The sequence below is a fragment of the Bos mutus genome, chromosome 9 (genome assembly GCF_027580195.1).
Source record: "Bos mutus isolate GX-2022 chromosome 9, NWIPB_WYAK_1.1, whole genome shotgun sequence".
NCBI lineage: Eukaryota > Metazoa > Chordata > Mammalia > Artiodactyla > Bovidae > Bos > Bos mutus.
In genome coordinates, this window is record NC_091625.1 from 28,128,232 (window position 1) to 28,155,201 (window position 26,970).

General features: G+C 36.3%; 1 protein-coding gene across 50 annotated transcripts in view; it reads left to right on the forward strand.

The window, feature by feature from the left end:
• Positions 1 to 26,970, forward strand: part of TRDN (triadin) — a 415,022-nt gene that overhangs the window by 350,204 nt on the left and 37,848 nt on the right. For 47 of the 50 annotated variants that reach the window (XM_070376309.1, XM_070376300.1, XM_070376303.1 and 44 more), the window contains 7 exons: positions 14,939 to 14,965; positions 15,409 to 15,438; positions 19,669 to 19,698; positions 20,861 to 20,887; positions 21,609 to 21,656; positions 23,424 to 23,471; positions 24,844 to 24,861. In XM_070376309.1, coding sequence (XP_070232410.1) covers positions 14,939 to 14,965; positions 15,409 to 15,438; positions 19,669 to 19,698; positions 20,861 to 20,887; positions 21,609 to 21,656; positions 23,424 to 23,471; positions 24,844 to 24,861 — 228 coding nt within the window. The remainder of the gene's footprint in view (positions 1 to 14,938; positions 14,966 to 15,408; positions 15,439 to 19,668; positions 19,699 to 20,860; positions 20,888 to 21,608; positions 21,657 to 23,423; positions 23,472 to 24,843; positions 24,862 to 26,970) is intronic. The other 3 variants (XM_070376301.1, XM_070376302.1, XM_070376304.1) reach the window with 3 other exon arrangements.

Consider the following 26,970-nt stretch of genomic DNA (forward strand, 5'->3'; position numbering starts at 1 on the left):
CAGAACTTGGAGAGAAAAGAGAAGAGAATGAAGGGCAGCTTCTTGGAAAAGAAAAAGAACAGGTCAAAAAGGAGAGTGTGTTACCTGGAAGATAGGGATACAGTGTATCAGCATCCTAAAGGCCAGACACGTTCAAGAAAAAGGATCAATAGAAAAATCAATAGTCTTAATGTCACAGGAAAGTCAAGGGGCATGATACCTGAGAAAAGCCCTTATATTTAACGAAAATCTGTCATTTTATGACCACTTGAAGGCATTTTTATTTTTGTATCGATGTATAATTGCTTTATAATGTTGTGTTAGTTTCTGCTGTACAATGAAATGAATCGGCTATGCTTCCCTGGTGGCTCAGTCAGTAAAAAAATCTGTCTGCAATGCAGGAGAACCAGGTTCAATCCCTGGTTCAGGAAGATTCTTGGAGAAGGAAATGGCAACCCACTCCAGTATTCTTGCCTGGGAAATCTCATGAACTCCTGGCAGGCTACAGTCCACGGAGTCGCAAGAGTCAGACATAACTTAGTGACTCAACCTACACCATGCATACACACCCCTCCCTCGTGGACCTCCCTTCCACCCTGCCCCCACCCCACCCATCTGGATCATCACTAGAGAGCATTTTTAGTAAAGGGGTGGAAGTAGCAAGCAGTTTAGAGGAATTAATAAGAGAATTTATCAGTAATAAGTGGAAGTAGAACACCCCAACTACTTTTTTTCAGGAGTTTGCTGTTCAAAGGAGGCAAAATACTATATTCCAGCAGGTGGAATCAATGAGCTGTGTTTGTCATTTTCATATCTGTGATAGGGTGGAGCATTCTAGGGAAAGGAGGAGCATGAAATCCAGAGGGAGATATTAATTCCAAGTGAGCTGTCCCAGATCAAGGTCTGGGATACACAATATAGGTGGAGGGCATTAACTTATATAGCCCCCCTCCCACCTTTGAGAAAACATTGAAAGGATAGATTAAATTAAAGCTGAGGGTCTGTGAGGATGCTTCTGCTGAGTACTCTTTTGTCCTAAAATCTCTTCTGAAAGGTGACCACTAATGTGTTCATTGCCAAACACAGGGCATAGTTTCCTTTCTTCATATTGTACTAACCTTTGGATAATATCTGACCATGTTCATCATCTCTTATTCCTCAAAAGAAAACAAAAATCCTTTTATTTGGCAGAAACTACAACATTTAACCAACGGTGTTAAAAATAAAACAGCAACAAAAGATGACAACATTTTTTAAAACTGAGTCAACATTGTAGCAATTATTTATTTTTGACATGGCATATGGGGCTTCCCTCATGACTCAGATAGTAAGGAATCTGCCTGCAATACAGGAGACCTGGGTTTCATCCTTGGGTCAGGAAGATCCCATATTATTAGGCACTAAAATGATAGCAAATAGGACATGCATTTTATTAGGTAAGTGAAGAATAGCTAAATATTCTTTTCAGGAAGCAATAGGCATTAATTATAAGTAGCAATGTAATTAAAAACAGAAATATTTGCATAAGTAATTTTTTATCAGGAAAATTAACATTCATAAACAAAATCTTCAAAGTTCTGTTACTGCATTTCTCACTGCCAAAACTGGAGGCAAGGTAAACAGGTAAGATGCTTTTGATATGGAGCTGAAGTGAGAGCAGAATATTAAAACTTACTTTCTCCCGCCTTTTCTCTATCTGTAAACACACACCACACAGTTCTCCAGCCTTGGTCTTGTTGTACATGTTTTTCTCTAGCATATCATGTGATAGCCATGTTTGTTGAATGGATTTCTTCAAACTTTGTGTTTCAGCTCCTGTATTATCTTTGCTGTGAGCTATGCAGTCTTCTTCTCAGGGGAGACAGAAAGTCACTCAAAAGCCACCATAGCTACAACAGGTCACCAAAATTATCCTCCTGAAAAGGGAGGCATTAGTCAATCCTACCATCTCATCCTCTGTTGCCCCCTTCTGCCCTCAGTCTTTCCTAGCATCAGGGTCTTTTACCATGAGTTGGCTCTTTATATCAGGTGGCCAAAGTATTGGAGTTTCAGCTTCAACACCAGTCCTTCCAATGAATATTCAGGACTGATTTCCTTTAGGATTAACTGGTTTGATCTCCTTGCAGTCCAAGGGACTCTCAAGAGTCTTCTCCAGCACCACAGTTCGAAAGCATCAATTCTTCAGTGCTCAACCTTTTTTATGGTCCAACTCTCACATCCGTACGTGACTTCCAGAAAAAAAAAACAAAACAAAACAAAACAAAACATAGCTTATTAAATAGAGTTCTCATCAGCAATATATTCTATGCAAATCTAACAGACTTATTGTTAAATCACGTGATATAATGTATGTGAAAGTGCCTTCAACAGCTATGAAAGCAAAAAAAAAAAACATGATTATCATCTGTACCCTTGATATTCAAAGGGTGGTTCACAAAATAACATCAGCATCACCTGGTTGCTGAAATGTAGAATCTTAGGTCCCATCAATAACTGCTGGATAAGAATTTGGATTTTTAGTAAGTCCCTGAGGTTATTAGTATGCACATTAAAATTTGACAAAGACTATTATAGAATTCATAGGCATCTATGATTGCCCTTATCTCCAAGAAATACATCAGTCTTCTCTCCATAAACTTAGCTTATGCAAAGTGCATATGTGTTTTTGAATGGTTTCTTTCTAACTAGCAACAAGGGCGTCACACTTTCTGAGCACTGGTTGGCTTAGGTCATCCAGAAAGTGACTAAATAGTCAATCATTCCTTTCTCCCAACAACGCACAGTCAAATGGGCACTGCTTGTAATGCGCATTCATTTGAGCTTAAAATAAATAAATAAACTTAATAATAAATAAATAATAATAATAATAAATAAATAAACTTAAATTTTGCTTGAAGGACATGAATGGCAAGGGTAAACAGTCTTCTTATTTTACCAGCTGGGTAAGATATTGATACAGTGGATGAATGACTCAGTCAAAGAAAACAGGATGTCCTTGTATCTATCAGTTATCAAAGTATCTCTGGCCTATATCTTTTACAGAACTTAGTTCCAATTGGTTACTGTATTAATTTATGTCTATTATAATGTAATATAAATATATTTCAGTATCTTTTTAAATTTACCATAGTGCAGTAGATCAAAGCTAATACAATTTTTTTTAAGTAGTGACAACATTGATTTTTAAAAAGAAGAAAAACTGAATGAGAAAGACTAGAAATAATGTTACAGTTAGAACAATGAAGATATGCTAACACAAATAATAAATTTATACCCAGGCATTGCTATCTCAAAATTTCCTTTTATTTTTTCCCACATCAAGGAGACAAAAAATTCTACTGTAAATTCTTGGGGGAGGAGGCAATAATATTCTTTCAGGTTAAAAAAAAAAAGTATTAAAATTACGCGGACATGGAAACTTAACTAATCACTGATAAGTGGCATTAGTGATAAATACTTCTTAAATATCCCTACAGATAACCATGCAAATGCAGTAGGTCAACCATTGTTCCTACTGTAAACTAATATTTATTGAGTTGTCAGTAGGTATGTGTCATTATAATATTCTGAAAGGGATTATTACCACAAAGAAATCAAGAAAATTGAAATAATTTTTACCATGTAAGTTCAAGGACATTTATTGAATGCCAGCTAATCCAAATCCTAGAAAATGGAAAAATAACCAATATTGGTGGAACACTTAATTAAAAGATCAAGGGGATTTAATCATATACATGCATAATATAATCAATTCTATAAAATTTTGTGACTTAGGTTTCATTATTTTGCTGAAGTTACAGGCAATGTACCAGAATAAAAATGAAGTGAACTCCCAGGTTACAAAATTCACAGGTGGGATGACCTAGCTTCTTTCAACATATTAATGATGACCACACTCATATACTCAACTTGATTTCTATGGCAGTGAGTAAATTACTTACAATTTCACAAGTTGTCCTATTTGACTTCAAAGTAACATAAAATATAGTTTACCTTCCTTTTGCCAACACATCACAGATAAATTAGGTTGGCCAAATCTGAACAAACTTTTTGGTCAATTCAACATAATATTTTTCTGCCTAATTTCAAGCCTCAAATACAGTATTATCATTCTATTCTCAGTAAAATATAAATAGAGATGATGGGGGTAGTGGTGGAAAAAAAAGTTAAGAGTGGTGGTACACCTGTTGTTAGATAAATGTGGATAATACTAACTGATAACAAATTGGGGTAGTAGACTCTATGTTCCTTAGGGCAGGACTTTGTTGGTTTATTTCATTCGTACATGTGTTCTAGCACATAGTAAGAAATACAGTAAATGTTTTTGAATAAACAAATGTAGTAAGAGTTTAGTTGTTCAGTCAAATGGACCTGGAAGCCTGTCTCCTAATTTGTTAAAATGAGAAAGTGAGTTCATGAGGGTTACTCTAAATGTTACAGTATTTTATTGAAAATGCTTAGCCTGGGTCTGGGGACCTATAAACATTTAGTGTGTTAGCTATAAATTATGCTAATAAATACATGAGACAATTTTCCAGAATTAAAATTTGATAGTCTTTTAAAAATCTGAGATTTTTTAAGTGATTGGCTTTCAGATAAGCAATTTTTATTTTGTGGAAAAACGATATAACCATTTTCCTGTTTGACCTTTGGATGTTGACCACTTCTGTATTAAAATCTTCTCTTTTTGATTTATAATAATGACTTGAGTACTGTAGTCTTAAGTTTTTTTTGGTGAAATGTATCTTCTAGAGACTGGGAGATGAAATATGTCTTAGCCAATTCAATCAATCAAGCACAGTCCCATTAGTCACTTCTGAATCAATCTGTGACAGGTACGATTTTTCTCAGCTGGTTGAAAGATTCATGCTTCATGAATCCTAGGAAAGGCCTTTCTATCAAGACAAAAAGGAATAATGATGGCTTCATTTAAAATTACTAAACTCTACTTATGTATTAGTGTAAACAAAGCACCACTAATTAGATATTTCATCTTCTTTAGAGATATTGCTTCAAGGTACATATTTTAAACTCCTTAAAAAGACATAATTTTTAGTTTTTATGTTTTCTTCAGAAAGATTTTCTTCCTTCTGTAATTTATGGTAATAAAGAAGTGCTCTTTTTGCCCTTTATGTAAAATTTTCACTGAAAATTGTCCTTCCCAATTTCAACCCACTCCAAAAACTAATTGGGGAAGGTGTTAGTAATGAGATTTGAATTGAGAGCTTTAAGGGTGGCAAAAGCAATTCACTAATGAAGACTCTATTAGTTGCCCCAGAGGAAATTGATGATCTGTTTTTCTAAATTAAAAAAAAAAAAAACTCAAGAGCTTTTTAAACACTTGCCTGTTAAGAAGTCAACTCTATTAGAAAGATTTCTAACTCCAGGCTAATTTGTGAGTTACTCTGATAGAATATTATAAAATTTACAAAAAATTCAGTTTTCCCCCATGTTAATATATTGCTTAGTTTATATCTTCTTTGCTATTCAAAAGTATACTAGTTTTATTAATTAATTGAGCCTATCCTCAATCTCTTTTTGATCCAAAACATCTTAAGAAAGGAAAATGAGACTATTTATGTGGGCATAGTTAAAATGAAATAATATTAACTATTGTCTCTTCTATTCTCACATCCTGGTTTCAGAATATAATATTCTAGAGCTCTGGAACTGAAATTGATACGACAAATAACTAACATGGCAAAAATAATGGTTCCTTTGAGGCCATGCCTGCCAACTTTAAACAGGCCTATCCAAATTCAAACATTTTAATGTGTTCTCCTCACAAACGCTCCACCCCTAAACTGTGCCCTAATCAATGCCCTGATCTTTAAACTAAGGATGGAATCTCACTGAGCTTACATCATAATGGAGGCTCATTTCTTACTGTCTTACTTTTTCGCCTAAGACCCATTTAAAGTATCAGGATGTAATGAAAGGGTGTTTAGGGTAATATAGTTTCAGTTCAGTTCAGTTCAGTTCAGTCTCTCAGTCATGTCCGACTCTTTGCAACCCCCATGGACTGCAGCATGCCATGTCTCCCTGCCCATCACCAACTCCCAGCTACTGCTGCTGCTACTAAGTCACTTCAGTCATGTCCGACTCTGTGCGATCCCATAGACGGCAGCCCACCAGGCTCCCCCGTCCCTGGGATTCTCCAGGCAAGAACACTGGAGTGGGTTGCCATTTCCTTCTCCAATGCATGAAAGTGAAAAGTGAAAGTGAAGTCGCTCAAGTCATGTCCCACCCTCAGCGACCCCATGGACTGCAGCCTACCAGGCTTTTCCATCCATGGGATTTTCCAGGCAGGAGTACTGAAGTGGGGTGCCATTGCTTTCTCCGACCAACTCCCAGAACTTACTTCAACTTATGTCTATCGAATCGGTGATACCATCCAACCATCTTATCCTCTGTTGTCCCCTTCTCCTCCCTCCTTCAATCCCTCCCAGCATCAGGGTCTTTTCAAATGAGTCAGTTCTTCGCATCAGGTGGCCAAAGTATTGTAGTTTCAGCTTCAGCATCAGTCCTTCCAATGAATATTCAAGACTGATTTCCTTTAGGATGGCTGGTTGGATCTCCTTGCAGTCCAAGGGACTTTCAAGAGTCTTCTCCAACACCACAGTTCAAAAGCATCAATTCTTCGAAGCTCAGCTTTCTTTATGGTCCAACTCTCACATCCGTACATGACTACTGGAAAAACCATAGCTTTGACTAGATGGACCCTTGTTGGCAAAGTAATATAGTTCAGTAAAAAATAATTAAAACATGCTTGTGCCAGGTGGTGCTAATAAATCTAAAATGCTCTTCAGTGCATTCTATATTCCAGGCCCAAACTATACAACAGTCACACCTAAACAGAGTAAATTTTTTCCTTTTTTTAGATGAAATAATCACATTAATAAGAAATCCCTTGCACAGACTTTCACATGTTTTTTCATGTATCCTAAAGCAAGATGATCACAATACAATTTGAAAAATATCCTATGTGGAGAAAAAAATGGAAGATTTCTGCTTTGATAATATGTTTTATTGCAGGGTCACAGAGTTAAAGAACTCCATTTTTTGTAAACCCTTTCCAAATATTTTAGTAGCATCTTCAATGGGTCATCAGTGGGAACGTGTTTAGTGTGTGTATTACTCAAGAGAGCACCCTCCACTGATACAGAATTTAATAATCCCTTGTTCATTAAACACAATTATTGTGAACTATATGAGATAATAAACAAGTGTAAAGGACACTAAAGTGAGAGTTTCAGTCCTTGCCTAGTGAATCTCATAGTTTATTTGGAAAAGACAAATGAGTAAATAATTACTAAGTATTACAAATAATAAGACTTGGTAGGGAAGATCCCCTAAAGGAGAGCATGGCAACACACTCCAGTATTCTTGCCTGGAGAATCCTAGGGACAGAGGAGCCTGGAAGGCTACAGTCCATAGGGTCCCAGAGTAGGACATGAATGAAGTGACTAACACACAGCACACACAAGTATTGCAAATAATCACAATGCAAGGAGTGATGGTTTACACTGGATACATAGAGTACAGATTCAGTTCAGTTCAGTTCAGTTCAGTTTAGTCACTCAGTAGTGTCCGACTCTTTGCGACCCCATAAATTGCAGCACACCAGGCCTCCCTGTCCATCACCAACTCCCGGAGTTCACTCAAACTCACGTCCATTGAGTCGGTCATGCCATCCAGCTGTCTCATCCTCTGTCTTCCCATTCTCCTCCTGTCCCCAATCCCTCCCAGCATCAGAGTCTTTTCCAATGAGTGAACTCTTCGCATGAGGTGGCCAAAGTACTGGAGTTTCAGCTTTAGCATCATTCCTTCCAAAGAACACCCAGGACCAATCTCCTTTAGAATGGACTGGTTGGATCTCCTTGCAGTCCAAGGGACTCTCAAGAGTCTTCTCCAACACCACAGTTCAAAAGCATCAATTCTTTGGTGCTCAGTTTTCTTCACAGTCCAACTCTCACATCCATACATGACCACTGGAGAAACCATAGCCTTGACTAGACGGACCTTTGTTGGCAAAGTAATGTCTCTGCTTTTGAATATGCTATCTAGGTTGGTCATAACTTTCCTTCCAAGGAGTAAGCGTCTTTTAATTTCATGGCTGCAGTCACCATCTGCAGTGGTTTTGGAGCCCCAAACAATAAAGTCTAACACTGTTTCCACTGTTTCCCCATCTATTTCCCATGAAGTGATGGGACCAGATGCCATGATCTTCGTTTTCTGAATGTTGAGCTTTAAGCCAACTTTTTCACTCTCCTCTTTTACTTGGTACAGATTAGGAGCATTTAACCCACCATGAAAAGAGGTCAAGAAATGTTTTGTGAGGGAGACAAGAGCTGAGCTATCTTAATAAATGAGCATGATATGGTGAAAGGTGGCAAGAGGGGGGTAAGGACATCAGATGAAAAGAAAACTGGAGCATGAAAAGGATATATTTGAGGCTATAACAGAGGCACAAACTGAGGAGGAAATAAACAAGTGGAATTACACTCAAGATATGTTTATCGAATGGAAGGAACAGGACTCTGAACAACTAAATAGCGATGGCAGAGCATGGAGAATACTGGGTGACTTCTAGCTTCCTGGTTGAAATTGTTGGTGGAATGTGGTACCATTTACAAAGATAGAGAACTTGGTTACAGGAGAGAATAATAGATCATGATTCATTTTTGAATTTATTAAGTTTGAATTTCCTGTTGATATATACATTCTTCTTTAGAAAGTTAGCTAGGTGGGTCAGTAGTGGAATAAGTCCATTTATTTCTTTATATTTTTCTCCAACCTTTCAAAGGATAGGTGTCATATCTAGAATTGATACAATTTTCTATGCCCTTTGAATGAGATGAACCTAGCATGGCATTTCAACCAAATCTAATTTCCATGACTTTCACCAGAATTAAACACTTTTGTAATAATTCTGTTTCAATTAATAGGTGAGTTCTATAGGCTAAGTATTCTTGGGGGACTGAAGTGCTTAACATGTACTAAATGCTGGGTCAACACTTGCTGAATGAATGACTGAATAGTTGAATAATTATGGTGTGATATTTATGGTGTGACATCACCACTATATTAAGTTCTACGTTAAAAAAGACTTCAAAATGATTCTATTACTTCTCTTAACTTTCTTTATATTGCTTTTCTCTTGAAAGTGAAAGTGAAGTCGCTCAGTCATGTCTGACTCTTTGTGACCCCGTGGACTGTAGCCTACCAGGCTCCTCCGTCCATGGGATTCTCCAGGGAAGAATACTGGAGTGGGTTACCATTTCCTTCTCCAACTTCCTCTAATCTCTCATACCTGCTCTTGGTGCAAACAAAACATTTGCTGCTAAATAGTTTCATCAACATCACTTTAAATTCTTTTGAACATTAAGAAGTAGGACTCAAAGGGTCCATCACCACACATTTGAGGCAAAATATAAACTATTTAGGAGGCATTGTGAGAATAGAATTGTCAGAGGCAGGATGCTTGAATAACTGAAAAGATTCCATAGAACTTTATTAGTACAGCTTCAAGAAGTTTAATGAATTAATTGGTGCCTAGAAGACTTAGAACAATGCAAAGCCAATGAAGCTGGGGGGAAAAAAAAAGTGTTTCTGTATATAAATTTCTCTGGATTCATGTATCCATGAAAGTACATAACCACAGTAGACCTTAAAGACCTTTCCAAACACTATATCAATATACTACTTTTAAAGAATGCCATGAACAATATATTACTTCTTGTATTCCATAATGCATTTCTCTCTATTATGAAATAAAATTATTCTGGAAATTTAGTTTCAAGTGTTAAAGGCAATTCTTGCTTACCAAATGGTTTCTAGAAAACTAAAAGCTTTTTTTAAAAGCCTTAATTGTATTTTGTTTTCCTGATTTCCAACACTACATAAATAATGCTAATTCTCTGTTTTCATTAAATCTCTAAAAATATATTTGTGATAAATAATACTGTGTTATTGTTTCAACCAAGTAACTTTACACAGTATATTTGATAAGTTGCCTCTATAGGAAAAAGTTCATATACAAATAAGAGAAGATTTCCTTTTAGGGTTTTGCAATGTATTTTATATATTTAACATTTATACTTTTCCATTTTAATTTTGATAATTAAAAGTTTAAAAACTTATTGAAACATGTAACTAAATAGTGACTTCTGGTAAAATGTAATAGGATCTTTGAACTGATTCAGGCATATATAAAGGTCCTTATACGGAGAAGGCAATGGCACCCCACTCCAGTACTCTTGCCTGGAAAATCCCATGGACCGAGGAGCCTGGGCTGCAGTCCATGGGGTTGCTATGAGTCGGATATGACTGAGCGACTTCACTTTCACTTTTCACTTTCATGCATTGGAGAAGGAAATGGCAACCCACTCCAGTGTTCTTGCCTGGAGAATCCCAGGGACGGGGGAGCCTGGTGGGCTGCCGTCTATGGGATCACACAGAGTTGGACACGACTGAAGTGACTTAGCAGCAGCAGCAGCAGCACAAAGTTTAGATATTAATCTCCAAGTCAATTTAAAAGCCAAAGTGCCTGTTAAGTAGTTCTTCTGGGCTAAGATATATATCTACAACAGAACCATTTTCTGTTCTGTACTAAATAGCTATGTAAGAGATATATCTGAAACAAAATCACTGGTCTTAAAAACAAGGTTTGTTAATCTGCCTTATACTTACAAATGTGCTTCCACAGCAGAAGATCTATCAGGAATTGAATAAACAGACTTACTAAAGAGCAATAAACCTAAGAGGAGTTAATGCTGCAACATTTCAGGTTGACCATCTAAATTCTGTCTCCTAGTAAAAGTGATCTACTATTTAGACTTAAATTCATATTTAAAGTAAATACATTATTTTAAAACCTGGATGGTATCTTATAAATCATCTAATCTAACTTTCTACATTTATTTTCTTTTTGGAAAAGGAGAACCAAACAAATTAAATGGCCATGCCAAGGTTCCACAGTAAATGAGTGTCTGAATGAGAATTAGACCCAACACTTAAGATATCTTATCGCTACCTGTCCCAGTGTCCTACAAAGTAAATGGCTTCTGATTGTACTAGGTCAAAATTTTATTAATTTTGTCAGATGTTACTTTCAAGATTCCTTTATGTATAGATATAGATAGGCTATTTTTTCTTTTATGTATATAATTTTAAAAGGCTGTGACTTTTATCATTCATGTGTCTAATATTTTAGACTATGTTGGCTCTTAATTTGTTTCCTTTTTTTATGTGTTGAAATATGACCATTTATTCTTTTAAATATATGCATTGTAAGGGTAGTAATGGGAAATACTCACTGACATGTTGTTTTTAATACAATTCAATATATTTAGATCATATAGAAAATATAAAAGCTACAATAGAAACAGAAAAATCTCAAAGCTCCATAAGTAAAATGAACAAATATATTTATGTCTGTATATACTTACTATATTGCTGCTTACTATTTGAAATGTATTCTGTGAATGTGGAGTCAATTACTACTTCCATGAGAACATCGAAGTTACAATGATTTGGTTTTCTTTGTAAAAATAAAATATTCTTGTTTTATATGAATTTGATTTCACATCACACTTTCCAGATCTCAATCACAGACATCTGAGTAGAATATTGCTGTCATCTATATTGAAAAGCTGACACATTATAATCAACATAAGCATGTTCTTTTTTTAGCTTATCCATTTATGTCTCAGTCTATTGAAGGCTTTCTCTGATTTTAATTAAACTATGTTTGCTGAAATATAACATACACCATTAGCTGGAATTCAGAATTGTAAAAAAAAAAAAAAAATAGCCCTAGTGTTTTGTTAAATGAATGCTATTAACAAATGTAGTCATGGTTATCAAACAATGGTTCTCAAACTTCAACATGTGTCAGATACACCTGATGGGCTGGCCTACCCCTAGAGCTTATGATTCTGAAGGTCAGGGATGGGACTAAGAATTTACATTTTTAAATTCCCAGGTGGTGTGACTGTTTGAAAACTGCTGCCTTAACAGAATGCTCCTCCAAAAATAATTCTGCACTTATCCTTATGTTTATTGCAGCCTAAATATGGACCTTAGGAAATATTTAGGCTTAGACCATGTATAAACAGACATTTAGTTGCGTTTTATTCATTCATATATCTGCAAGTGTGTTTGCCTATGAAGTATCATCATATTTTAAACTGGTATTATATACTGTCATAATTGAATGTATAAGATAAGAAAGTAGGGACATAAAAGAGCTAAGAATATTTAGGACTGACATTAGCAAGGTGGTGATACAGGAATTTCTAATGTTCATTTCCTCTCAAGAAACTTCAATCTGAACAACTATCTGTGCATGAAAAAAACTTCACAAGAGCCAAGGATTCTGAGGGATTAAAATACCTGAATGAAGCAAAGAAATAAGTAAAGATACATTAAAGAGCATGGGAAAAATAGATCCACCTTCCCTGCATTCCCCTTCCCCAAGCCTGGGCAGCCCATCCTTATAGGAGGAAAGTGAAATGAGTGGCCCGTCTCACCACAGACCCCAGAGCTGGTCTGAATAATCAATAGGATTTAGCCAGATGAAGAAGGAAGATGAATGTTTCAGACAGTAGATTGTGCTTAACAATGATCATGATATCCAAAACATAATGTTGGCACATAAAGGGGAAAAGTTGTGCAACCATATCAGATAATGCTTTCTGAGGAAGAGATAGCTGAACTCTAATAAAAAAATGGAGGGAGGAAAACTCTGATAGAAAAAAATCAAAAAATGGAAATGTTTCCATAAATTGTGAGATAGTCCCTTTATAAAATGTAGGGGGATGATTCAGTATCAAGATGTCAGTTCTTCTCAGCTTAATCTATAGATTCAGTGCAATTTCCATTAAAATCTCAGCAAGTTATTTTGTGCATGTTAACTAAGTAATTCTAAAGTTTACATAAAGTAAAAGTGAAGTCGCTCAGACACGTTCAACCCTGCAACCCCATGAACTGTTGCCTACCAGGCTCCTCTGTCCATGGGATTTTCCAGGCAAGAGTACTGAAGTGGGTTGCATTTACATGGATCAGAATAAAATCCAGAATCGCCAAAACAAAACTGAAAAAAAAACGAACAAAGCTGATGGGCTGACACTACCCAACTTCAACACTTACTATAGACTGCAGTAGTAATATTTATATTTCTTCCTCTACCTCAAGTAGTTTCCTTATGTACACATGCTGGTCAGTTCTTGCTGAAGATTTGAGGGAGCCTTCCACAAATTCCCCAGACTTTATCTCTTTTCTATCTCTTTCTAGTATCTTTAGCTTCCTACTTTACATTATTCTGGTGCTTCCCTGGTAGCTCAGACAGCAAAGAACCTGCTTGTAACACAGGAGACCTGGGTCAGGAAGATCCCCTGGAGAAGGGCATGGCTACCCACTCTAGTATTCTTGCTTGGAGAATTCTATGGGCAGAGACCGTGGTGGGCTACAGTCCAGGGGGTTACAAAGAGTCAGACATGACTCAGCAACTAACACTTTACATTATTCTGACCGCTGATCTCTCATGGTCTTGGTTTCTCAAGATTCTCAGCTAGATGTCACCAAATCTACTCCATGCCTGCACTAACTGGCTGCAACTCCTCACAGCATTAAGCTGGGATAATCATACAGCACACCGCATTTGTTTTTCATCACTTAAGAGTCACTGCCCTCTATTGTCTGTTGTTCAACCTTATTGTATATAATTTTCTTCTGTTTCCTGTAGTTTCAAGTACGAAAACAAATCAAGTCCCTTTATTTTATCTTAGCTAGAAGGGAAGGTCACTAGGACACTTTTAAGAATGAAGAGAGTGGTATAAATGTTTATCTTATTATAGTAGAAAATGTTATGTTCCTCCATCCCAGAAGATAAGTGAACAGAAATTTAGAAAGAAGGAAGTGATCCACATAATTACATATGTTCATTGATATTGGAAAGTAAGGAGAATTGGTGACCACAGATGTCTAATAAATGTAACATTGGGAATAGATGCTAGATGATAGTGAATTAATAATTAAGTGGGAGTCAACAAATGGAGAAAGCAAGTAATGGTGACATTCTTTAGAAGTTTAGTTGAGCAGTGATGAAAAGGTACTGAATGCTATTTATAGGGGAATTCAGAATCAAAGGTGCTTTGTTTGCTGTCAAAATCTTTGTTGAGACAAGAGAGAAAGTTAAAACTGACTATGGGTAGGACAGAGGTTGGCAAACAATGTCCTGCAGACTGGCTACCAGCTTGTGTAAGTGAAGTTTTATTGGACCATAGCCAGTCTATTCATTTACATAATGTTTGTAGGGCCTTCTGTGTTACAACAGCAGAGTTAAATAGTGGCTCCAAAAAAATCTCCATAGATCTCCAACAGAGATCATATGGCTCCAAAGTAAAAAAAAAAAAAAAAAAATATATATATATATATAAAAACTTTCACAGAAATTTGAGAACCCTTACACTAAGAATCTAATATGCAATAAATTCATATAGTATACTTTAGATCATCAAGAATTACAGATTCAGCAGCAGTCACTTCATAATATATCATACTGGAACAAATAACATATTTATAATGTTAATGGAAATGAAAACAGCAGTCTTGAATTTTTCATTTTGGGTAATGAAAGGCTAAAAGTAATTTTTCAAAATAAAATGATATCTTCTACCTTAACATTAGATTAAACAGTTAACATTATGTACAAGAGTTTGTGAAAAAAGTATCTTTTGATGGTGCCATGAAACTAAACTGCTGTTATTTTAAATGATTTTTCAATTAGTAACTTGGCTTAGACATTAAAATACATATCCTATAAAAATTTCAATAAATAAAGATAGTTGGGATCTACAGTGTTTGATTTTCAAATATGTGATATTCTGTCATACACAATGTTGATCCAATAACAATGAAATGACTCTGTTTTTAATAATTTTTAAACTTTTTCTAGGCAAAGAAGTCAAGCCCAAGTCTCCACGTATGTTATGTGCATGCCAAATATTAAAAAATCTTAAATGCATGCTTTACTCAGCCTCTGATTCTATTGTTGAGTGTTTTGCATAAAGTCAAAGGTTTAACTATTTTGTGTAGATAATGTGCTGCTTATCTTGTATTTTTGAGGATTTACTATGCTGAAATTTTCCTTCATCTTTCATTCACTGGATGAACAAATTAATACCTTTCATTAATTTCTCATTAAAATCCTTAGGGCACATTTCCAATGTTTTCTCAAAATAATTTTTATTGTGGTTGGTAATAAGGAATCTTTACTTGTGTGTGTATTAATCTGCTGCAATTATAAGAGGAAAATTAAATATATTGATGATTAGAAAATAATAAGTAATATATAAAAAATATGCATGGGCATAGGAAGTAAATATTTTTATACAATCATAATTATGAATGTTTACTCATTTTTAGAGCCACAAGTAAAAAAACAAGAGAAGCCAGGTATGTACATTTAATGTGTAGATTCATACTTGCACTCCATGTTTATAAAGATAGTGTGTGCCGTGCTGTGCTTTGTCACTCAGTCATGCCCGACTCTTTGCAACCCCATGGACTGTAGCCCACCAGGCTCCTCTGTCCCTGGAGATTCTCCAGGCAAGGACACTAGAATGTATAGCCATGCCCTCCTCCAGGGGATCTTCCCACCCCAGGGATTGAAGCCAGGTCTCCCTGAGTTCAATTCTTTACCACCTGAGCCACCAAAGAAGCCCAAGAATGCTGAAGTAGGTAGACTATCCCTCCTCCAGGGGAACTTCTGGACCCAGGAATCAAACTGGGGTCTCCTGCATTGCAGGCGGATTCTCTACCAGCTGAGCCTCCCGGAAAACCCCATAGCATTCTTTTTGCAAATATTCTGTCCGAGTGCAAATATTATACTAAAATTTTATTCTTGAACAACTTTTTAAAATAAAACAAACATATACTACCTTTTCCTAGAAAAAGTCCTATTTACAAAGATGAAATCACTGATGAATTTGTATCATTCAGAAGAAACAAACGACTAAAGACTATTTTTCACTCATTGCTGTAGAGCACAACATCCTGTCAGAGAAACAGCTGCTCTTACTCTTCGAATTTTGGGGGGTTCCTGAGTCAGATGAACATTTCTGAGGGCAATAGCAGGCAGCAGGCACTGTTTAAAAGAAAACACAACAATGATTTTCAAAACAGTTAACTTTTGACTCATGTCTCCCAACCGTATTTGTATTATGTTGTTGTTCAGTCACTAAGTCATATCCGATTCTGTAATCCCACAGACCGCAGCACACTAGGCTTCCCTGTCCTTCACTATCTCCTGGAGTTTGCTCAAACTCATGTCCATTGAGTCAACGATGCCATCCAACCATCTCATCCTCTATCACCCCCTTCTCCTCCTACCCTCAATCTTGCCCAGCATCAGGGGCTTTTCCAATGAGTTGGCCCTTTGCATCAGGTGGCTAAAGTATTGACGTTTCAGCTTCAGCATCAGTCCTTCCAATGACTATTTCACAGTTTACTTCCTTTAGGAATGACTCGTTTGATTTCCTTGCTGTCCAAGGGACTCTCAAGAGTCTTCTCCAGCACCACAATTCAAAAGCATCAATTCTCCAGCACTCAGCCTTCCTTATGGTCCAACTCTTTCATCTGTATATGACTACTGGAGAAAACCTAGTTTTGACATACAGACCTTTGTTGGCAAAGTGATGTCTCTGCTTTTTAATATGCTGTCTAGATTTGTCATAGCTTTTCTTCCAAGGAGCAAGCATCTTTTAATTTCATGGCTGCAGTCACCATCTGCAGTGATTTTGGAGCCCAAGAAAATAAAGTCCGTCACTGTTTCCATTGTTTCCCCATCTATGTGTCATGAAATGATGGGACTGGATGCCATGATCTTAGATTTTTTAATATTGAGTTTTAAGCTGGCTTTTTCCACTCTCCTCTTTCACCTTCATCAAGAGGCTCTTTAGTTATTCTTTGCTTTCTGCCATCAGTGTGGTATTATCTGCATATCTGAGGTTATTGATATTTCTCCCAGCAATCTTGGTTCCAGCTTGTGATTCATCCAGCCTAGTATTGCTCATGATTTGTCTGCATAAAAGTTATATAAGCAGGGTGACAATATATAGCCTTAACATGCTCCTTTCCCAATTTTGAACCAGTCCATTTTTATGTTGCTGCTACTGCTGCTAAGTTGCTTCAGTCGTGTCTGACTCTGTGCGACCCCATAGACGGCAGCCCACCAGGCTCCCCCATCCCTGGGATTCTCCAGGCAAGAACACCAGAGTGGGTTGCCATTTCCTTCTCCAACGCATGAAAGTGAAAAGTGAAAGTGAAGTCGCTCAGTCGTGTCCGACTCTTCGTGACCCCATAGACTGCAGCCTACCAGGCTCCTCCGCCTGTGGGATTTTCCATGCAAGAGTTCTGGAGTGGGTTGCCATTGTCTTCTCCGCCATTGTTATGAGGTTGCTGTAATAAAATACCACAATCTAGGTGGCTAAAAACAACAGAAATGTATTCTCTTACAGTTCTGGATATTAGATGTTTGAAATCAAGATGTCAGCAGGGTATGAGGCAATGGCTACCCACTCCAGTATTCTTGCTTGAGAAACCCCATGGACAGAGAAGCCTGATGGACTATAGTCCATTGGGTCACAGAGAGTCGGACACGATTGAGCAGTTGACACTTTCACTTTTTGTTTGTTTGTGAGGCACTGGGGATTAGGACTGCAGAACATCTTTTAGGATAACACAATTCAACTTACAAAGGTCTACCCTGTGACCCCTCCAAAGTTCATGTCCTTCACGTGTAGCAAAATACATTCACCCCATTTCAACATTCCTAAGAGTCCTAATAATTTTAGCATCAGTTCAGTTCAGTTCAGTCACTCAGTCGTGCCCGACTCTTTGCGACCCCATGAATCACAGCACGCCAGGCCTCCCTGTTCATCACCAACTCCCGAAGTTCACTCAAACTCACGTCCATTGAGTCAGTGATGCCATCCAGCCATCTCATCCTCTGTCGTCCCCTTCTCCTCCTGCCCCCAATCCCTCCCAGCATCAGAGTATTTTCCAATGAGTCAACTCTTCCCATGAGGTGGCCAAAATACTGGAGTTTCAGCTTTAGCATCATTTCTTCCAAAGAACACCCAGGGCTGATCTCCTTCAGAATGGACTGGTTGGATCTCCTTGCAGTCCAAGGGACTCTCAAGAGTCTTCTCCAACACCACAGTTCAAAAGCATCAATTCTTTGGTGCTCAGCTTTCTTCACAGTCCAACTCTCACATCCATACGTCCAAAATTTTATCAATTCAAAGTCTCATATCTCTTTATCTAAATCAGTATGGGTAAAAGTCAGGGTATGATTCTTCTTTCATAAAATTCCTTTCCACTTGTGAAACCAGAAAAATATCATGTTTAAAAAAAAATGTGAAACTGGTTAGAATGTATATTCCCATTCCAAAGGGGAAAAATTGGAAGGAAGAAAAGGGGTCACAGGTCCCAAGTAAATCCAAAACATAGCGGGGAAGATTCCATTAGGAATCAAAGCCTAAAAATGTCCCTCTTTGATTCAGTGCTGTGTTGTCTGGACCTGAGGTGAGGGGATGGTGGCCCTGGCCTCTTGGCCCACTGGGATGACAGTCCTGCCCTCTCTGCCCAAGGAAGTCCCATCATCCCAGCCGTTGAATCATGGCTTGGCCATTAGAGTTGATATTCCTTCATTTCATCCTGTTTCTGTCCACTTCTGTCCAGGCCAGAATTATTTTTGTTTGCATAAAATTTTCAAAAACATGACTCGTTTTGTGTTCAGTTCCTGAAGATCCAAGTCATTGGACAAGAGGGTCCCCCATAGATCTCCCTACGTCACCACATCTCTATTTCTGCCTTCTGCTGAGGTGGAGGGTTGGATCCATGATCCTGTCCAGCCACACCCTTGGTCCTGTCTCTAGGGTGCACTGTCTAGTCAGGGTGAGCATTTTCTCAATCACCAAGTACTGGTTCCTCTTACATGACAGTTTTCTCCTCAGTTTATCGTCTCTTTCTCATTGTATTATAAGCAATGAAGAGAATCCATGCTGTACTTTCCACACTGTCCTCAGAGTTTTCTAAACTAAAGATGGATATCCTTCACTTACAAACTCCACCTTCTACCCAACAGACGGGAGTTAAACATATTTTGTGTGTGTGTAGCACATAGTTTAAGCAAACTCCAGGAGATTGTGAAAGACAGGGAAACCTGGCATGCAGCAGTCCATGAGTCTGCAGAGTCAGACACGACTGAGAGACTGAACAACAACAGCATATAATTCAAGTCATAACATTCTCTAAATTTCTGAATCACAACTAGGTATATTTCAAAAAATATTCTTCCCAATCCTATCATCAAGTCATCTATCTTATGTTGACATTGGGGCTATTCTCTACAACAATAATCTTGAGAAAACAGAAAATTCAGGTTGAAATCCATTAGCAGTAGCAACAACTTAATGACAGACAAGTACGTAGCATGATTTTACCTACTGTGTGTTTAATAGTCCAGTACAGGCAGGCCAGTGGGAAACTAAGATAAGTTTTACTAAAATTCTGCTTTTTTCAAATTATGGTAAATAAAATAAAATAGCGTCCAAAAATGAATTTGTGCTCTAGTTTATGTTTTTCAGATTTTAAAATTTCTGTCTTTTGTTTTCCCTTCAGAGTCACAAGTTAAAAAAGAAGCAAAACCAGGTAACAATATTTTATTCTTAAATAGATACAGAGCTAATGTTGCTGTTATTTTAGAACTAAAATGTCACCAGTGGGGGTTTACACAGTGCCTTCCATCTCCTCACTGTTTTCCCTACTCCATTATTCCATATGTTTTTACAGCACTGGTGAGAATGGGGATATTCCATAGGCAAAATATCTGGAATGTGGCTTTAAATGAATGTCAGCAGAGACTCCAGGTTTCAAGAGACGTTTCTTAGAGTTCTTCAAAGTCTGGTGTTAGTCATATTTAATTTGTGAGTTTATTTCTGATAACACACCAGAGTCACAAAATCATAGACTACTGGGACTTGAAAGAGAACAAGAATTTATCAAGCATCTGCTATGAGCTAAGAAATAGTGTAAGATTCAGTTTTCATCATTTCACTGTGAGAGGCATGTAACATGACAGTTATTACCCATATTTAGTATCTGTGGAAACAGTTCAATAGACAAGATTTCCAAGTTAGTCAATGTTGAAGCTAGATTTGTGCCCATGTTTGGTCTACGCAAAACCCTGGGTAATCTCACTAAGAGACTGTCCCAGACTAACAATGATTTTATTAAGAGGCAACATTGACCTAAATCAGAGCAATCTTTCCAAGTTTACATTGCTATTTAGTGTGTGTAAGTCCTAGCTCTGGTACCAACTAGCTACTCACCTGAGGCAAGTCAAAAAAAAAAAACAACCCTCAGGCTCTATGGATGTTATTTCTTCGTTATAAAAATTATGTAGCAGGATTCTTAAATAACAACAAACTCAAAAATCCAAGTCTAGATGTATATATACAATACTATATTATTCCTTTAATTCTCACCAGAACTTACTTGACAACTCATCATAAACTTGAGCCTAGTTTCTCTTATAAAAAATATATCTTTTTAATGTACCAAGGTTTAAAAATGCCAAACTACTGTCTTATAATTTATTTTCCTGAGTATGTTTATTGGCTGCAGATGAGTGTTACCCAATATAAACATTTTGCATTTTGCCTTTTTTTTTTTTTTTTTAATCAGAAGACCAATACCATTTAAAACTTCTGTTTAGGTCCAGTACTATTTAGAACTTTCATTTATTATTATAAATACTACAATTTTGCAGGCAAAATTAATTGATTTTATATTATAAATGTTTATGTTCTAGCTTCATCTGAAAAAGCTCAAATACACAGTATGTATCTTTATTTTATCTATAAAGCTAATATAGAATTTTAAAAAAAAATTAAGTATTTTAATAATATATATGCAATATATGCCTCAGTATTTGTGCTTTATTATGGCCTATGTTTTGGAAACTATAAGTGTTTAAATGTAAATTAAAAATCTTGGTATATTGTTTTCATGCAACTGAAACCTTAAAGTTTTTTTATCTAAACTAGGATGACATGAAAAATGAGGAATAGTTCTTTTCCATAGGCATGTTTGTTCAAATCTGTCAATTATTTTCTACTTAACAAATCATGGGACCATTTCACAGAGAAAATTCACCGTATGTTAATTTATAAAGCTTCTAAATATCCAAAGGACTTCCCTGGTAGCTCAGGTGATAACGAATCCTTCTGCAATGCAGGAGACCCCAGTTGGATTCCTGAATCGGGAAGTTCCCCTGGAGAAAGGATAGGCTACCCACTCCAGTATTCTTGGATTCCCCTTATGGCTCAGTGGGAAACGAATCCACCTGCATATGGGAGACCTGGGTTCAATCCCTAGGTCAGGAAGATCTTCTGGAGAAGGGAATGGCAACCCACTCCAGTATTGCTGCCTGGAAAATTCCATGGACAGGGGACGGGGGACTGGTGGGCTGCAGTCCATGGGGTTGCAAAGAGTACAACTGTTAGTCACAACTGAGTGACTAACACACATCCAAATATATTTTTTTTTATTATTTTCAGAACAAGACACAGTGAAACCAGAAAAGGCTATTTCTCATGGTAAACCAGGTATTTTGCAGGTGGTATTTGTAGTATCAAATTGTCTCTCAGTGTTCTAATTTTAGCAGGATGATGAGCTTAGAGTCAAATCTAAAGTTATTAGGAAAGATTCATGTGTTAAGTCACTCAGCTTCTAATGTTAGTCATCTTCACAGTGTTTTGGTTTGGTTTCTTTTTAGTGCTGAGAACTTGGTCTGCCAGATATAACTAGATAGCTCATGCTCTTTTCCTATCAGAAACTTGGCTTAGCACAAAGACCATTTTTGCCAGCAATCACTTGAGTGCTGAATGCCCATTCAGTTGAATGGTCTCCATATTTTGTTTTGCTTTGTTCTGTTTGGGGCAAGACATCCCTAGAAAACTTGTAATTCAGAATGGCCCATTGAAACGTGATCATCTTCAATTCCAAAAATCTCAAAAAAAGGAAATAAAAAGAAAGCAGTTTCCTCCTGCTTCTCATCCTTCTTCCCTCTTTCCTTCATTTTGCCTCCCTTCCTTTCTTCTTATTCCTAGTTTTACACTTTACAGAAAGTAGAGGTAAGCCAATAGGTTCTGCTCATAAAAAGAAATAGAAAAATTACCAAGACTAGTTTAATCATTAGTTTTTATTTAAGAATAGAAACTTTATTTAAATTTTAATTTAACCCAATTAAATATGAATTTAATTTTGAGGTTGACCAATTCCCAGTTGTTCTGTAGAACATGGTCTTTTATTCTAGGCTGAATTGTCTACCTGACATTGTGAATATGGTTAGGTCAGAATCTTTAAAAAGATAACAGCACCTTCTCCAAACATATCTTAGGAAACTTCTGCTTATATTTTTAAGATTTTACTTTAGAAAATCTGTTTGCAGTCGATTTGAGTCGATAGAAATAAGGAAAACAGAGCCTGATTGTGGGGTGGTAAGAAAAGCAGTCTGTACTGACATAAGCAAAACTTTAGAAACAACTTTTAGAACAGTCTAATATCATGAATAATAAACCCTGTGTCTTTATTGTCCCAAATGACACCCATTTTTGAGATGAAATCCTGAGAGCAGGAGAGAGTTTCATCTCTGAGTATCTAACAAAGGCATTCCCCTCTGGCCACATCTTTTATTTAAGTGATCATGTTCATACTCTAAATTCTGTTTGCAAGTGAAACTTTCCAATTAGAATATTTCACCGATTCATTCCCACTGCTGAATACTTGAAAAGCTTAATTTTATATAGAATCTTTATTCTAATCCCTTTACTTTGATCCAAATCTCTTTAACTATGTCTACAAAAATCTACAGCACACAAGACATCCCATAAATATACCACCTTTGCCCTTCCCCATCTTTGTGACATAAAAACTTGGGTTTTCAGGCTAGTCCTGGCTTCTCAGGGAGGTGTCTTGCTCATGAAAGATAAAAAATTGTTTCTTCCTATTCTTATTCAATAATGAAAAGGGATTATGTGTTTTATGTGTACTCCTGTATAGATAAATGCAGTGAAATACAGTGAAGGCAAAGGATGCAGTGTACTTTGATTAGGGGTTAGGGGACCATTTGAATTAGAATAAGTTTTGTGGCAAGAAACTTGCAAAGGACATCTGCAGCTAGACAGATTTTCTTTGTGCTCTCATCCAATTTGAATAAAAGATATCACTTGTTTAATTGAGAAACCAGCTAAGGTTGTCTCAGTATTGGTGGTATTTCAAAGAGAATACAAAATATCACGGTTGAAATGTGTCACTGTTTTGAACTGATGAATTTAAAATGTCCACTTGTGTTAACTTTTTTCCTGTCATAGATGAAAAAGTTGTCAAGCATGTAAAAGCTACCACAACAGAAAAAACAGGTAAATAAACTGCTTTAAATTTTTCTTCTATGTATCAGTTTTGTGTTATGTTGGTGTGCACACACACACATCTTCACTGGATTGTGAGCACTTTGTGTCATAAGTTCTAAGATTCTAGATTCTTGCAAATAACTGAAAGATATATTCAATAAAAATTAACAGTGAAAAACTAGAGTGACATACTTTATTTTTTTTAAGTGTGATTGACCTAAGCTTACATATAATTTGCAAGGACAGCTATGCATGCATTGATTATCTGGTTCTATTAGGTGTTTAATCTCACTTTCAAACCACATTTTCTCCAATTTTAAAATCACAAAAATCTGGAACTGTGTGCTGTTCATGCATGAGATGGAATAATTTTCATTCATGAGAACTTCATAGAGACTATATGTAATTACATAATGTTTTAAAATCTGCCTTGAAAAATGATCAACAGAATATATAATATCAACTCATCATTTAATGTGAGAGGAAAAAAAAAGAAATGTACACACTCTTTCATTTCTGGAGTTCTGTCCTAAAAGGATGAACAAAAGTAAGTTTTCATCTCAGCTGACATCTTGAAAGACTGAATCGCCTCCATTTGATCCCAAAATGAAAATCCTACTACCTTGGCCATGAATAGAGTCCTATTTCTTACTAAAAATCTTTCCAAAGGAAAAGGACTATGAAGTACTTTCCTTCTTTTAACAGATGATCATGATAATCAGGGTTTAAGTATAGTTCTCACAGGAAAATATAATAGAATTCAGGAGAGAACTAATTATTTATAGAAATTGTGAACTATTATTTCTTTAGAAAGAAATCTCATAAGGCTATTTTCACATTAGCTCATATGACCATTGTACTGTATCCCAACCATTGCCTAAGCTCATAATTTTGGTTAACATTCGTTTAATTTTCACCCTGATGTGTTAATTGGAGAAGGAAATGGCAACCCACTCCAGTACCCTTGCCTGGAAAATCCCGTGGACAGAAGAGCCTGGTATGCTACAGTCCATGGGGTCACCAAGAGTCCGACACGACTGAGCGACTTCACTCACTCACTCACTCAATGTGTTAATATGACCCCTTGAGTATCTCATTTCATTATATGGGTATTTGGAGATTATGAAGAAACTAGCCCAGTGTATTTGTGTCTCAAATATATAGATTGGTTCAAACTTTACACAAAAGTTTGTGCATCTTAATTTTCAATAAGCAGTGTGATTAACATCTTTGCTGACAGTGAAATAACAGTGTTCAGAGAGAATTAATTAATCTTAAGGAGAACTTAAAATGAAGAAGTAACAAATACAGATGCCAAAGAGTTATTTTTTCCATAGTTTGTATTCATCATATGTCACTTGTTTTCTTTCGTTCTCCACAGTCAAACCCAAACCAACAAGTAAGAGATGAAAATAAAATCTGAAAACTATTACTTGGCAATTTCAGCTTTTACAATATGCTTATTTTTCCCAATTATTATTTTTAGTTTTGCCTAATGCTAAAGTACTTCTGTAGGTGATAAATTACTGTTATTGCTATGGCTTTGATTTAACATATTTGTCTTTCACTACTAATTAATAATTCACTATAATTGTATGGAAAAAAAAACTATGGAAATTGTATCACTAAAAGAGTGAGACTATACAAGCTATAAATAACACTAAGAAGCTAGAATAAATAGGCAATATTTTAAACATACTTAATGAATAACAAAATAAAATTAAATAATATATACTTTTTGGTATTATGAAGCACATACTATTTTTAATTTGCTTTAGGCAGCATTGATTATGTTAGGTAATCTTTGGTATTATTCTTTTTCATAATTTTATGAAATATTAAATTTTGCCACTTGTTTATTAAAACCATGGAATTTTCTTATGAGCATAGATTTTAAAGATCATCCATTTCATTGCTCAGGAGTGATACAGATGTTACAGGTGTAGAGAGTTAAAAAAGTGACCAATGGTCTCAGAAAAGCGTGAGCATTTGCCCACTGTCACAGTAGTAAATGTATCCAAAGTTGTGTCAGAATTGTGACCTTGGCTCTTGAATGATATGTATTTGTGAAACAGAGGCTTAGATGAAGATATGAGTGAATATTTGTCAAATGTTCTCTGGATCAGTATGAAAATGAATTGACAAGATCCAAAGATAGATTTGGTGAGGACAGTTAAGAAGTCATATTAGTGATTCAGGAGATAAAGTGAAATATATGGACCCTAAATAGAATGTATTTACCTCCTAGAACTTATTGCATGCATTTTGAATGCCATATAAAATATATACAGTTTGTATTATCTTTAATTTTTGGAGTACTTTTGAAGTTCTATTATTATCACAGTTTTAGTAACTTGATTATTGGCTTGTTTTATTGTGCATGCTTATGTAACATTAACATTTATACAATTTTAAGATCATCGAAGTTCATTCTTGAATGCTATCAATCCTTACTTTACAAATATCCAATTAAATCTTATGAAACATAGATCCCACAGTTCCCCACCTACTTCACTGTTGGTGCAAGATGATGGGGAGAAAATAATATTGCTTGTGGAGAATCTCCAAATTCAGGCTGAGGGAGGGAAAGGACAGGTAAAGCAGAACAGCTCAGGGGTAATAAGCCTGGGGGTGATTAGTAAGAACCAGCACTTGGCAGTGATCTATTCTATTTCCACATAATCCTAACTCCATTCAAAATATCCTACTCTAAACAGCTTTATTTGAAATTCTACTTCTGATGAAAGAAAAATATCTCCTAAAATTTACTTTAATTCAAATATTTTTCAAAAGTCTGAGAAGAATATTAAGTACATGTTGTGATTCCAGTTGTCACGTCCTAGATTTAGTTGAGATTCATCTGTGAGAGTTCTAACTGAACCTAAAATGAGAGGGTAGTCCAGGAAAATGAAAATACAAAGTGTGATACTTTCTGGAATAAAGCAAGTCTAGGTTAAATTGGAGAAGGAAATGGCAACCCACTCCAGTGTTCTTGCCTGTAGAATTCCAGGGACGGAGGAGCCTGGTGGGCGTCCGTCTATGGGGTCGCACAGAGTCACACGACTGAAGTGACTTAGCAGCAGCAGCAGCAGCAGGTTAAATTTTCAATAAGAAACGAATGACCAGCACCAAATTGCTTCTGTCCTGCCAAGAAGGGACCTAGAAGAAGTCAAAGAGGTAAAAAGGAAGCTTATAAAATGCCAAGACAAATATCATCTGCTTTAAAATATCTCCAAAGAATGACTCAAGCTTCAGCAAAGAAAGAAAAATCCTTTTACAATTTTTCTCCATTTTGTCATATTCTATCCTCTTCTTATACCAAGAGGGCTAGCATCTTCAAAGTATCTTACAGGATGCCCTGAGAATGAACCTGATCTTGTTTATAACATGTTTCCATGGCAATATGCTTTCTGTGTTCCAAGTGACATGCAAATGACTTTGGGAGCATGCTTCCCATACAAACTGAGGATTACCTCCAAATATATAGATAAGAAATGCTTGCTACACA